At 43.1% G+C, this 15,629-nt stretch overlaps 1 protein-coding gene across 1 annotated transcript in view; it reads left to right on the forward strand.

The window, feature by feature from the left end:
* The first annotated feature begins 722 nt into the window (after positions 1–722).
* Positions 723–15,629, forward strand: part of SGCG (sarcoglycan gamma) — a 138,610-nt gene continuing 123,703 nt past the window's right edge. The window contains exons 1-2 of the mRNA XM_074958434.1: positions 723–1,021; positions 3,621–3,744. Of these exons, the coding sequence (XP_074814535.1) occupies positions 3,727–3,744 (18 nt within the window). The 5' untranslated portion in view covers positions 723–1,021; positions 3,621–3,726. The remainder of the gene's footprint in view (positions 1,022–3,620; positions 3,745–15,629) is intronic.

Raw genomic sequence — 15,629 nt, forward strand, 5'->3', positions numbered from 1 at the left:
CAGATGGAGGCTACTGAAGCAAGCTTCACCACCCTAGTTGCCTCCCCCACCATCTCCTGTGACCCCAGACCTTTGCCCTAATCCTGAGGGATGCCCTGACCAGACCAGGCCACAAAGAGGGATCCAGATGACATCACCACCCCTACTTGCTCCAGCTCAATCCCAAACACTGTTTGGGATGAAATGGAATTGGACTTTAACAACAGCAGCAATAACAGCTTCAACCTCTCTCAGCTAACTTGTTCTCTTAACTTCCAAGAGACTGTCAAACAAGCGGCTTTTCCTTTGAAAACTCTCTCCAGCTAAAGGGAAAGAGAACAAGATATGTTGTTAAATTGAAAGCCTTACTTAATACTTTACATTTCTGATTCTTTAACTGTTTCTCCTCTTTTCTGTATCTTTAATAAAAGGTTAACACGATTTTAACCATGTGCTTGCCATGGTACTAAGCAGGTTGAGGTCTCTGTATACCAAACCGTGAACTTTGAATAAGGCCATGTCTACACTGACAGCGTGGCAGTGACACGGTTGCAGCACATCTGGCGAAGACGCTCTGTGCTGGTGGGAGAGCGCTCTCTGCACGCAGCATAAGCTATGTTGGCGGGAGAAGCTCTCCGGCCGAGGAGCAGCGGCACGTGCCAGCCCGCCGGGCGCGCGCTGTGTGGCGATGGGGCTGGCGGCGGTTGGAGCGAAGCGCGGGCAGCTGGAGGAGTCTGTCCAGCGGCGCGCGGCTGGGGCCCCGCAGTCGGAGGACTGACGCGGCGGGCCGCGGGGGAGGAGGTAGCCGGGAGTTTCCATCCCTTCTTCTCCGGTCCCCCGAGCGGCGGCGGCGACCCCCTTCCCCACCCCGGCGGCGTCCGCTGCCCGCGCAGCAAGTGGGGCAGCCGCCGAGTTGGGAGAGCGGGGAGGAGACTGGATGACGGTTTGTGCCTCAGGGCGGGTTCGGCAGCCCCCGCGGCATGAAGGGACACACGGGGACTCTGCCGCGTGCAGCCCCCGCGGAGCCGAGCGGGAGCAGCAGGTAAACCCTCATCAACTCCCCCCTCCCCATGCACCCTCCCCCCGCAGCCGGGCCCCTCTCCCGTCCGGACACCCCCCCCCTAGCCCCCGCGCAGCCTCCTGCCTCGCCCCATCCCATGCGGCCACCCTCCTCATCCCGTGCAGCCTCCTACCGTGCCTCGCCCCATCCCATACAGCCCCCTGCCTCGACCTGCCCTGTACGCCCCCCCATCCCATGCCTCACCCCATGGAGCCTCCTGCTTCGCCCCATGTCTCTGCGGGGGCCCCCCCCTTCCCGCCCCACTCCCATACACTGGGGCTAGTCCTTTCTATCCCACACAGCCCCCTGCCTCACTTTCATCCCGTGTGGCCACCGCCCTCATCTCATGCAGCCCCCTGCCTTACTCCCATCCCATATGGCCACCCTAGCCCACGCTGCACTGTACCCCATTGCCTAGAGTACTGGGATGAGGGCAGTGGGAGGACAGTAATTCTTCCACCGATTGTTTGGGCAAAGAGAATGGCATTTGTTCTAGGTGGGAATCGGGGCGGGGGTGATGGGTGATTAATGGTATTTGTTGTGGATTTTATAAATACTACACACTTTGTGTTTTTTCCCCCAGAAGTGGAACTGATCAGTTCAGTTGAACTGGTTTCTCCAAGGGAGTGGGGTTTGAAGTGAGCATGTAGCTGTTACGTGAGATATGATGATGATTTTGCTGGAAGCTTTTAATTTACCCCGCCTATTCAGGTTGAGTGTAATGTAAATAGTGTTTCTGAGGGTAAGATTAAACAGAAATTTCCATGCTCATGTGACTGCTACACAAAAGAGCAAACCAGTGAAAAAACTCACCTTTAGGGCGATTCACAAGTGTTTGCTTGGGGGGGTTGAGATACAGCGTTTTCTTCTGAAACATAAATAGTTGCAACATTTGAGTGGCTGATACTGTGATTTTAAGTTCTTTTGAAGGAGGATATTGTAGTCAGCAGTTAATTTCATCTAGTTTAACTTGTTTCAGTATGTTAAATATTTAGACTTTTCTGTCATTTATACAATTTATTTATGCGGATGTATAATTTTAGCATCTTTAGCAAATACATTTTAATTTTGTATTGAAATTTGCATAACTTGTGTATCAACTTAGATTTCTGTAAAAATAAAAGGAAACAAAGACTCCTCTTAAAGAATTGGCCTTCATCTCTATGTATGTGTATGAGATATATTATTTGTTGCGCTATATGATACAATAGTTAATACACCACAATAGTGGTATATTTTTTTGGAAATGTGTATTTTGCTGTACACCTTTAAGAAACACTTTTATATTCAAAGTAAGATTTCAAAAAAACAATGTTTCTAGTAATATTTCAGATTAAAACTGAAGAAATTTAAAATCTCATTTATTTTTCACTGTGGTATTTTGTTTTCATTGCTTTCAGGTAGGCCAGTGAAAATAAACTAGTCAGTTTCATGTTTGTTTATGTAGGTTTGTTTATTTAGCTGTATTAAACACATAACTAATAAAAAGGGGCTCCTAACTAAGGCTTTAAGTGCCTGTGCCATGAATTACAAAACCAAAACTGAACCACCTGCCAGCAACCAAACTCGTCTACCACAAATCAGATTGTCCTCAAAATCCACCTCCATAGCAGCCCACATAAATAGATGTACCTCTCAATGACAGGTTTCAGAGTAACAGCTGTGTTAGTCTGTATTCGCAAAAAGAAAAGGAGTACTTGTGGCACCTTAGAGACTAACCAATTTATTTGAGCATGAGCTTTCGTGAGCTACAGCTCACTTCATCGGATGCATACTGTGGAAATACCTCTTAATGTGTCCTGAAGATCAGTAGACTTGAACTGTTTCAGACAGGTGATGGCTGTTCCACACAGAGAATGTCCCCTCACAGAGAATACTCTGCTGCTAGCCCTATTTCTTCTAAATCGAGAGGGACCCATCTTGAGCTGCTCCACGGATTGCAAGTGTGGTTGTTTCATTTTCAAATTCTCGAGCTCCATTACAGTGCTGCAATGTGTGGTGCAAACACCAAAGGGATTTTTTTTTAAAGGAATTAAAGTTCTGTTAACCTTAGATTTTTGAAAAAGGCTTTTGCGGGTTTTTTGAACAAAAAATGTAATTTTGAGCCAAATTTAGTGTGTCCCTCTAAAAAAGGACACTGTTGAAGTAAAAATCACACTTCTGTTGTTACAAGTAATACCAATGATTACTATAACAAGGAAATTAGCAAAAACAATACTTATCAATTTTTTTAGACAGGGAACCCTTTATACATTAATGAGCAGTTATTCATACTTATCAGAGTAAATGGCCCTATGTGTTTTGACAGCATTTTGTGTATATTTAATTTTCACTCTAGTCAATTTCCCTTATTTATGTGGATCTTTCACACAGCATCAAAAGAGAGGGAGAGAATTAAAAAATATATGGTTGGGGTAGGGGTAAATATAGAACTAGGAACTGTTTCCAACTCTGTTTATTTTTAAAGTTGACTAGATTTCAAATTGACAAATTTCTAAGTTTTCATGCAACTGGTGGAACATAGTAAATAAATATGGCATTATGCAATGTTTTCATTGTAAAATATGTTGTCCTTTCACAGTTCTGACTACTCAAAGGGGGAAAAATTATTAGAGACTTGGTGGTGCTCTCAAAAACATGATAAATGAATCCTGGATTTCATGGAGGAAGTACTAGTGCATTAGAAGATGGAGCCATCCATACAGGTAATAAGACTGTCTTTAAGATAGTTTTACAGAAATGAATACATTGCAAAGCTTGTAAAATTAAATGTCTCAGAGGATATAACTAAGTAATAAAATATAAGAGGATATAGTGATATGAGGAGTGGTGATTTAAGATTGTGGTTGCAGTTTTCAAATTTAGGTGCCTAAATGCTGATTTTAGTGCTCAGTTCAGCAAACGAAGATGATGTGAGTAACTTTATTGCTGTCTTTCAATTGATGTAAATGGAAATATTTTCTTAAGCAAAGTTACATGTGTGAATATATAAAGGACTGGACACTTAAATAAGCACTTGGGATCAATCCTGATTCTATTAAAGTCAATTGCAGAGCTCCCTGTGATTTCAGTGGGATTGGGATTTGATCCATGGATGATAAAGGAGCCTAAATATGGATCTTATGCCGAATTTTGGGCACCCAAATTTGAAAATTAGACCTTCTGTTGTAATGCTCAAAGCCAGAGGCAGTGTTATTGTGTATTTTTACCCTGTGTTAGATTTTGTTGTTATAAAACAGCTTTTTAAAACATATAACTTGTTCTACAGAGCAGAAAATATATTTATACCCAGGGCTGCTAGTTGTAAGAATGCTTTGCAGTGACCAGTTGGATATCTTGCTGAATGCTGTTTCATAATACTTCTGAGTAGTATACCTTGCCACTTGTGTTTAATCATCCCCCATATCCTGTATATCCTACATAATCTGTTTTCCATATGAAACTTATTTACAAACAATTGTCCAGGAATATCATGAAAATAATCAATAATCAACTTTATAAGAATACAAGAATTAGCTCATCTGTTCTTATGTTTGACTACATACATACATACAAAATAAACAATGTAGATACCACTCCTTAAATAATGCACTATTTTCACTGAGCTGCTGTATTAACTGTTATATCTGTAGATTATAATTTTTGATGTTGTTTGGAGCTGCAAACATTTACACAAAATATAAAATCACATTTACCTTTCATTCTCTTTTGGGAGCATAAGTTTTAACTTTTATGTTGTTATGTTCTTATGTTATGTAACTGTACCTTATCAAATTGTCATTCTTGCTAAATTTGAGAATAATATTCAAGTTTAATTGCTTTCTGCTAGTGTTTGGAGTATTAAGTTTGTAGGGTTAATTACAGTTTTTCACTTAAAGATAATAGAGCCACATTGATATAGGTCTGATCAGTTGGAAATGCCAATTTTTGTGTGGATTTAAATCAATTACAAATGTCAGTCTAAGAAAACAAAGAATTAGTTTTAGTTTCACAAACTACAATGTATGCAAATTATACAAAAATACTGTGATGAATTACTTATCTGTGGCTTATCTGTGAACTTATCATTGACTAAAAATTCTGGTGTTCTAAATATGTATTCTGCCTTTGATGCACAACATTTATAACAATGTTTCTAAAACTTTTAAAATATATTGACCTGCAATAGACTGTAGAAGAATAGTTTGTTTTGTTGATTTGCTTAGTGTGATATATGGCATTTGTGTTTTCTCATTGTTAAAGTAAAATAACTACTTTATTACCATGAAAAAGTATATACCATAAAATTACATTTCTGTTTTTTTTAAAAGAACATAAATTTCTCTTCTTCCTCAATATGATGAAAATGTAAAATCTGTGCAAAATTACTAGGTAATTACAAATATTTGGCGATAGCAACTTAGGAAGAGCCCAGTGTTCTGCATGTTTTCTAAGATGGGATGTTTTTTAAATAAATATCTGGTCTTTGTTCCAAATTGAAGTCACCCTGCCAATGAAGGATTTAAAATAAATTTTGCAAATCTCTGAAGAATGCTATATAAAAATGGATATTTTTTTTAAAAAAACAACACTGGGATAATCATACGTATTGTTACCCTGGATTGATTCCTAAACATAAGATTTTCTGAGGCTTTGAAAAATCTGTAGTCTGCCTTTTGTACATAAATCCACAATATATATGTATTTTAGTGGTTTAAAAAGGACCAGTTTCACAAAGCTAAAAAAATTAAGTCACATCAGCTGGGAGAGATAATTTAAACTGAAAAATGTAAATGATAATTTTGAACTGTATAAGAACATTTTACTAGTTGCCCCCCAAAAAGCCTCAACTGAGGGAGAAGGCAGTCCCAGTTTAAAAAAAGAAAAATCTAACCTGGCTTAAAGGGGAAGCATAGGTGCCAACTTTGTGGGTGCTCCGTGCTTGAGCACCCATGGGGAAAAAATGGTGGGTGCTGAGCACCCACCAGCAGACACCCTCCCAGAACCTCCCCATCCCACCAGTGCCTCCTGCCTGCTTGTGGGCCCCGCAGATCAGCGCCTCCTCCTCCCTCTCAGCGCCTACTGCCTGCCATGGATCAGCTGTTTCGTGGCATCAGGAGGCGCTAGAGGGAGAAGCGATGGTGCTGCATGCTTGGGGGAGGGGGCAGCACTGGGTGGGGTGGGAAGAGGTGGGGTGGGACCTTGGGGGAAGGGTAGAGTCAGGGTGGGGCCTGGGCGGAGCCAGGGGGAGAGAAAGAAACTACAAAACATAAATAAATAAAAGATAAATATATAACTAATGGAAAAAAGGGAAATTGATAGCAATGAATGTAAATTGGAAAGTAAGAATTCTTAAAAAAGTCAGTGAGAAGGAAAGGGGCACAAGGAGACAACTACTGCCAACCGAGTTAAAGACTATAAGGAGTTTTCCAAGTACAGTAGATAGCACTTAATAGCCAGCTGGCTGAGGAGTGAGTAGGCCAGGGGAGCGGGAACAGGGAGAAGCCTGCCGGCCCAGCTCTGGGGAGGGGCCGGAGAGGAGGAGTCTGCTCTGCGGCCAAGTGAAGTCCCACCGCAGCCAGCAAGGGGAAGCCCGAGACCCTTGGGGCGCACCCCTGGCTAAGGCACCCTGGGCATGGGCCCAGTTTGCCTGGCCCTAAAGCTGGCTCTACATTATTAATAATGTGATATAACCCCTACAAAATGAGAAATTAAGAACCTTTTTTAACATATAACCATAACCTCATTATCTGCTGCAAAAGAAAATAAGTCCATACATTATTGTACTCGCTTTTTGATCATGTCAATAAGATTAATCAACACGCTCTACACTGAAGATTAAGTGATAACTATGCTTTCAATCCAGACTGTAAAATAAATATATTTTCAGATTTTAACCAATATATAAATTGGTTAGATGTCTAACTCCTTAGATGTCTATTGAAAACCAGAAACATATTGATGCTGTTCTTCAGAAGTATCAGTCCCTTGATCATATAAAGGATTAATGAAACAACCTCTAACAGGCTGTCTACTTTATTCAATTCCTAGCTCCTTTTATATTGTTTTTTCCTCTCTCAGCTATGTTTCACACACACAAAAAAGTATATATCTTAAAGATAATGATACATATGAATTAATGAAGTCTAATACTTTTGTTCTATCATATTTTTCAGAAGCAACAGATTACTGGATTTAACACTATATGAATGTGTTCCATGAAATAAAAGCATTTCTTTATTTTAGCAACATATCTCACATAAAATAATTTAAGAGAAATCAATATGCCTCACCTATATTACCATTTGTTAAATATATATCACTGATCCACAAGAAAAGATCAATTGTTACAAATGTAATGTTATAATTAAAATTAGGTGAGCTTGGATGGGAGTAAAGAGAAAATTTTTAGCAAGTCCTTCTTAGTAGGACAAGTAGAAGTTTCTCCCGTATTTCTTATGTCTCCTACAAGAGGATATCTACTTCTCTGGAAAACATTTAGGCCAAGAGACCTGAATTCAAGCTCATTCTTGATAAAGAGAGGATTTTAAAGTTTAAGAAAACTTCTAAACAAATAGGCAAAGGAATCTGGTAAAAGTATTTTATGGTCATGCTTTCATTGCTCCATTATTTTAAATATTGCCTTTCAAAAGATCAAATACAAATACATAACTAATGATATTTCGAATGAGTTAATCCAAATTTTGGAAATTATCCTGTGTTCAACAGTGATCCCTTTTTCTTATCCCAAATTATCATCAGACCAAAAGGACTTCAGTTTCAGTATTTAATTAGTTCACATTTTAGTTTAAGCCATTTTGGTCCCAGTTGGTAATGTCCTGCTCATTGAGTGTATTTCCCCCATCCAACTGGAAATACAGAACAGTTAGTTTTATAGCATCATCTACCAAAAAGCAAGAGGGCAAATAGTGAAATCCAAAGGGAGTATATAAACTGATTCCACCTTCCACTGCTCCAGTATTCTTTGCTTTCTCTTTTTGGAAGAATAGAGCACAGCTCTGAGTCTTCTTACTCCAGGCTTTTCTTTACTCTTGCTCTTTTCTCAAATGATACAACATGACTCCAAAAATGGACGAGAAGAGGAAGGATAAAAATAGAAAGGAACAGGTCAAGAAAAAATAGCCAGACACGCTTCTCTGAAGATTCTATGAGTTGTGCAACTTGCCAGTGATACGAAAAACAAACCTAAGAAACCCCAGTGGATCCATCACCAATTGTGCAGACTCCACTTACTCTGTTGTTCCAGACCCTTTATTATCCTTTCCCGCAGGGATTTCATCCCTCTGGCTAATATCTTCTTCCAGGAACAGATTGTGTCTAGTGCTACTGAGGGAGTTCCCTCCCCTGCTGTCCTCTGCCCCTGCTGCCTCTATCCCACAGCTTTTAAAGTTGTCTTCTTCAGAGGCTGCTCCTGCTGCTTCTTCCCTCCTCCTCCAGTCTATTTCAAACAGTATGTGAGTTGCTATAGAATTCAGAGGGAGCTGGCTTTGCAAACGTCCCCTGCCAATAACTTTTCTTGCTAATTTTGTGTTGAATTTGGCTTCATTTTTCTTTGCAGTCCACCAGAGGATGCTCATGTGTACTTTCAGCATAGTGTTGGCTGCAGCATTTTTTTTTTTTCAGTTTCAGACAATTTTTTCCCTAGTGATTTCCTCTACTTTGTTTTCCCATCAAATGGGTTTTTCTTGATCTTCCATCCTTTTCTGAGAGCTTCATATGCTTCCTCCTTCTAAGTCAGAAGGTCTGGAACAACAGATAACGACCCTGCGTTGCATACGAGAAACTGAGGATTTTCTGGACAAAACACAGGATAGGCTTCTAGGGGCACAAAGCTCTAAAGATATAGAGCAGGTGGCACAGAGGAGCCAAGAGGCCAGTGAGGAAGCTTGGCAACATGTGACCTCCAGAAGAGGTAAGCGGAATGTCCGGGTTCCAGTAACACAGACACAGGTAACCAACCGCTTTCATGTTCTCTCCACAGGTACCATTGCGGAGAGTGGACCAGATGATATGTCTGGGGGGAGAAAGCAGAAGGAGACTCCGCTGGTTGGAAGGCATGAGATGCGATGTCCTGAGGTTGGGGGTTCCACGACCACCACTCCCAAGAGGAGAAGGCGGGTGGTGGTGGTCGGGGACTCTCTCCTCCGGGGGACTGAGTCATCTATCTGCCGCCCTGACCGGGAAAACCGAGAAGTCTGCTGCTTGCCAGGGGCTAAGATTCGTGATGTGACGGAGAGACTGCCGAGACTCATCAAGCCCTCGGATCGCTACCCCTTCCTGCTTCTCCACGTGGGCACCAATGATACTGCCAAGAATGACCTTGAGCGGATCACTGCGGACTACGTGGCTCTGGGAAGAAGGATAAAGGAGTTGGAGGCGCAAGTGGTCTTCTCGTCCATCCTCCCCGTGGAAGGAAAAGGCCTGGGTAGGGACCGTCGAATCGTGGAAGTCAACGAATGGCTACGCAGGTGGTGTCGGAGAGAAGGCTTTGGATTCTTTGACCATGGGATGGTGTTCCATGAAGGAGGAGTGCTGGGCAGAGACGGGCTCCATCTTACGAAGAGAGGGAAGAGCATCTTTGCCAGCAGGCTGGCTAACCTAGTGAGGAGGGCTTTAAACTAGGTTCACCGGGGGAAGGAGACCAAAGCCCTGAGGTAAGTGGGAAAGCGGGATACCGGGAGGAAGCACAGGCAGGAATGTCTGTGAGGGGAGGGCTCCTGCCTCATACTGGGAATGAGGGGCGATCAACAGGTTATCTCAAGTGCTTATATACAAATGCACAAAGCCTTGGAAACAAGCAGGGAGAACTGGAGGTCCTGGTGATGTCAAGGAACTATGACGTGATTGGAATAACAGAGACTTGGTGGGATAACTCACATGACTGGAGTACAGTCATGGATGGTTATAAACTGTTCAGGAAGGACAGGCAGGGCAGAAAAGGTGGGGGAGTAGCACTGTATGTAAGGGAGCAGTATGACTGCTCAGAGCTCCGGTACGAAACTGTGGAAAAACCTGAGTGTCTCTGGATTAAGTTTAGAAGTGTGTGCAACAAGAGTGATGTAGTGGTGGGAGTCTGCTATAGACCACCGGACCAGGGGGATGAGGTGGATGAGGCTTTCTTCCGGCAACTCACGGAAGCTACTAGATCGCATGCCCTGATTCTCATGGGTGACTTTAATTTTCCTGATATCTGCTGGGAGAGCAATACAGCGGTGCATAGACAATCCAGGAAGTTTTTGGAAAGCGTAGGGGACAATTTTCTGGCGCAAGTGCTAGGGGAGCCAACTAGGGGGGGCGCTTTTCTTGACCTGCTGCTCACAAACCGGGTAGAATTAGTGGGGGAAGCAAAAGTGGATGGGAATCTGGGAGGCAGTGACCATGAGTTGGTTGAGTTCAGGATCCTGACGCAGGGAAGAAAGGTAAGCAGCAGGATACGGACCCTGGACTTCAGGAAAGCAGACTTCGACTCCCTCAGGGAACGGATGGGTAGGATCCCCTGGGGGACTATCATGAAGGGGAAGGGAGTCCAGGAGAGCTGGCTGTATTTCAAGGAATCCCTGTTGAGGTTACAGGGACAAACCATCCCGATGAGTCGAAAGAATAGTAAACATGGCAAGCGACCAGCTTGGCTTAATGGTGAAATCCTAGCGGATCTTAAACATAAAAAAGAAGCTTACAAGAAGTGGAAGGTTGGACATATGACCAGGGAAGAGTATAAAAATATTGCTCGGGCATGTAGGAAAGATATAAGGAGGGCCAAATCGCACCTGGAGCTGCAGCTAGCAAGAGATGTCAAGAGTAACAAGAAGGGTTTCTTCAGGTATGTTGGCAACAAGAAGAAAGCCAAGGAAAGTGTGGGCCCCTTACTGAATGAGGGAGGCAACCTAGTGACAGAGGATGTGGAAAAAGCTAATGTACTCAATGCTTTTTTTGCCTCTGTTTTCACTAACAAGGTCAGCTCCCAGACTGCTGCGCTGGGCATCACAGAATGGGGAAGAGATGGCCAGCCCTCTGTGGAGATAGAGGTGGTTAGGGACTATTTAGAAAAGCTGGACGTGCACAAGTCCATGGGGCCGGACGAGTTACATCCGAGAGTGCTGAAGGAATTGGCGGCTGTGATTGCAGAGCCCTTGGCCATTATCTTTGAAAACTCGTGGCGAACGGGGGAAGTCCCGGATGACTGGAAAAAGGCTAATGTAGTGCCAATCTTTAAAAAAGGGAAGAAGGAGGATCCTGGGAACTACAGGCTGGTCAGCCTCACCTCAGTCCCCGGAAAAATCATGGAGCAGGTCCTCAAAGAATCAATCCTGAAGCACTTACATGAGAGGAAAGTGATCAGGAACAGTCAGCATGGATTCACCAAGGGAAGGTCATGCCTGACTAATCTAATCGCCTTTTATGATGAGATTACTGGTTCTGTGGATGAAGGGAAAGCAGTGGATGTATTGTTTCTTGACTTTAGCAAAGCTTTTGACACGGTCTCCCACAGTATTCTTGTCAGCAAGTTAAAGAAGTATGGGCTGGATGAATGCACTATAAGGTGGGTAGAAAGCTGGCTAGATTGTCGGGCTCAACGGGTAGTGATAAATGGCTCCATGTCTAGTTGGCAGCCGGTGTCAAGTGGAGTGCCCCAGGGGTCGGTCCTGGGGCCGGTTTTGTTCAATATCTTCATAAATGATCTGGAGGATGGTGTGGATTGCACTCTCAGCAAATTTGCAGATGATACTAAACTGGGAGGAGTGGTAGATACGCTGGAGGGGAGGGATAGGATACAGAAGGACCTAGACAAATTGGAGGATTGGGCCAAAAGAAATCTGATGAGGTTCAATAAGGATAAGTGCAGGGTCCTGCACTTAGGATGGAAGAATCCAATGCACCGCTACAGACTAGGGACCGAATGGCTAGGCAGCAGTTCTGCGGAAAAGGACCTAGGGGTGACAGTGGACGAGAAGCTGGATATGAGTCAACAGTGTGCCCTTGTTGCCAAGAAGGCCAATGGCATTTTGGGATGTATAAGTAGGGGCATAGCCAGCAGATCGAGGGATGTGATCGTTCCCCTCTATTCGACACTGGTGAGGCCTCATCTGGAGTACTGTGTCCAGTTTTGGGCCCCACACTACAAGAAGGATGTGGATAAATTGGAGAGAGTCCAGCGAAGGGCAACAAAAATGATTAGGGGTCTAGAGCACATGACTTATGAGGAGAGGCTGAGGGAGCTGGGATTGTTTAGTCTGCAGAAGAGAAGAATGAGGGGGGATTTGATAGCTGCTTTCAACTACCTGAAAGGGGGTTCCAAAGAGGATGGCTCTAGACTGTTCTCAATGGTAGCAGATGACAGAACGAGGAGTAATGGTCTCAAGTTGCAATGGGGGAGGTTTAGATTGGATATTAGGAAAAACTTTTTCACTAAGAGGGTGGTGAAACACTGGAATGCGTTACCTAGGGAGGTGGTAGAATCTCCTTCCTTAGAGGTTTTTAAGGTCAGGCTTGACAAAGCCCTGGCTGGGATGATTTAACTGGGAATTGGTCCTGCTTCGAGCAGGGGGTTGGACTAGATGACCTTCTGGGGTCCCTTCCAACCCTGATATTCTATGATTCTATGATTCTATGATTCCTTAAAATAATCTCATTTCCTAGGGGCATAGACAACTTTATTTGGAGGGTAAGGGCTTGCATTAAAAAATAAAATAGCTATTGAATATCATGTTCACACTATCTATTTTTTGTAGCGGGGCAGTCCCCTGATTATTCAGTTTATTCTTTTCAGCACAGAAAGGGTATAGTCCTCTGATTGTCTCAGCTGCTTGAAGTCCCTCTCTTTCTCCTGGGGTTCAACCAGCTCTTTTGTAGCCTGGGCCAGGTTGAAGGTCTCTCCTGCAGCAGGCTCTTTCTCCTTTCTTCCCTGGCTGGGAAATGGCTCAGCAAGTAGGGTCTTGTCTTTTGAGGGGGGATTCTCAGTTCCTGTGTGAGTCTCATCTGTGTGTGCTTCTAGTTGGCTTTTTCCCTTTGTCTCTCAGAGAGGATCTCAAGATGTTTATCCTCTTACTCTGTCTCTCTCTAGGAAGACCTGGGATAGGTCCAGCTAGCTTTCACTCATCTGCAGCTGACTTCTAGAGCCTCCTGATAGGCTCTATTCTTCTTTCCTTTCCCTCGCTCCCTCCTCATTTCTTCCATTTGTTCTTTTCATAAAGGTAAGGGGTAGGGCAGATATCATGGAGCCTGTGGCTCTTTGGCTGCTTTCTACAGCCTCTGACCTCAGCCTATCATGCCTGGGGAGGCAGCTGTCAAAGGGCCTCCAGCTGCTATCTTACTTGGAGTATTTTTCTTGTCAGACCCTGGTGAGCAAGGAACCCAGGAGATTATATAACAGGGGTGGCCAAACTTACTGACCCTCTGAGCCGCATCTAAGAAACTTCAGAAGTTCAAGAGACAGGGCACATCTGCCAGGTCTCGGGGCTTCAGCCCTGTGGGAGGTGCCTTAAGGGGCTTGATGCTTCAGCCCCACTCCTGCTGAAGCCCCGAGCCTCAGCAGGCGTGCCCTGTGAGGCTGAAGCCCCGAGATCACCCTCCCCACTGGGCAGAAGGTCCTACTTCACCACGCACTGCAAGGCAGAGGTCTCAAGCTCCCCGCTCCCCTCCCAGTATGGTAGCTGCGGAAAGGGCGGGGGGGGGGGGGTTGTTCCGTAAGCCACACTTTAACTGTAAAAGAGCCACATGCGTCTCGCAAACCACAGTTTGACCATCCCTGTTATATAAGCAGAACATACAAACAATTGTTTTCCAGTGCAATCAATGGATCAGATGTAAGCTGTTTCCTTTCTTCATTCTGCCACATAATAGTTCTACAAAGGTTGTGACTATATAAAACTAAGAGGTTAACTAAATATTTGTTTGCCAAAGAGTACTGTGTTTGTTCTTAATTCTGCAGCCATACACCACTCTTACTAAGTGAGGAGAGACTGAGTGAATTACAGAAACAAAGTGTATATTTTCAGAGCGCTAAAATGAAATCGCTTAAAACATGGCTGCTTAAAAAGGAGGAAACTACAATTCCAACAGCAAGTGGAACAGCTTCTGCTGGTTGTACAACTCAGCTGTCTTGGCCATCACATGCAACAGGAATCTAATGTCAGTTGGCTGATGTCATTAGCATTTCTGAGATACCTCATCAGCCACAACTTAAATATTTTGCTATGTGTAACCTTGACAAAGGAGCCATTCTTTCTGCTCACCCAGGTTTGATGATTTTCAGTGGCTCCATTATTCTGAAGCTAGTGACAGTGTACTTTGTTTCTACTGTTGTACAGCTTTTAGGCACAAGCTTCTTTTGACTAAGTACACAGATGAAGCTCTCATAGAGTCTGGATTCTTTATTTAGAAAAAGACTTGAGACAAATTTGAGAGGCACCAAGCTTCCTTGTGTCACCACAAAGCTGCTGCTATTTTTCAAAAGTCCACAAAGAATGCTGGTGACATGCTAAATTTTCAAAAAGAAAAGGAGTACTTGTGGCACCTTAGAGACTAACACGGCTGCTACGCTAAATTTTCAGTATTCTTAGAGGAAAGAAGAAAACAGGAAGATATTAATGAAAATAATGTGAAGTAGGGCTGTCAAGCTATTAAAAAAATTAATTGTGATTAATAGCACAATTAAAAAAATTAATTGTTAAACAATAATAGACCACCATTTATTTAAATATTTTTGGATGTTTTCTACATTTTAAAATATATTGATTTCAATTACAACACAGAATACAAAGTGTTCAGTGCTCACTTTATATTTATTTTTGATTACAAATATTTGCACTGTACAAAACAAAAGAAATAGTATTTTTCAATTCACTTCATACAAGTACTGTAGTGCCAATCACTCACACAAACAAGTCTGTTTATATTTGCAGGAGATAAAGCTAACCTTGTCTTCTTTACAATGTCACCTGAAAGTGAGAACAGGCGTTTGCATGGCACTTGTAGCTGGAGTCGTAAGATATTTACATGCCAGATGCGCTGAAGATTTGTATGTCCCTTGATGCTTCAGCCACCATTCCAGAGGACATGCGTCCATGCTGATGACAGGTTCTGCTGGATAATGATCCAAAGCAGTGTGGACTGACACATGTTCATTTTCATCATTTGAGTCAGATGCCACCAGCGGAAGGTTGATTTTCTTTTTTGGTGGTTTGGGTTCTGTAGTTTCCGCATCAGAATGTTGCTCTTTTAAGACTTCTGAAAGCTTGCTCCATACCTCATCCCTCTCAGATTTTGGAAGGCACTTCAGATTCTTAAACCTTGGGTCGAGTGCTGTAGCTATCTTTAGAAATTTCACATCGGGATCTTCTTTGCATTTTGTTAAATTTGCAGTGAAAGTGTTCTTAAAAACAAACAACATGTGTTGGGTCATCACCCAAGACAACTATAACATAAAATATATGGCAGAATGCAGGTAAAACAGAGCAGGGGACATACACTACTCCCCCAAAGAGTTCAGTCACAAATTTAAGTACCGTATTATTTTTTTAACGAGCATTATCAGCATAAAAGCATGTCCTCTGGAATGATGGTCAAAGCATGAAGGGGTATATGACTGTTT

The sequence above is a fragment of the Natator depressus genome, chromosome 1 (assembly GCF_965152275.1).
Source record: "Natator depressus isolate rNatDep1 chromosome 1, rNatDep2.hap1, whole genome shotgun sequence".
NCBI lineage: Eukaryota > Metazoa > Chordata > Testudines > Cheloniidae > Natator > Natator depressus.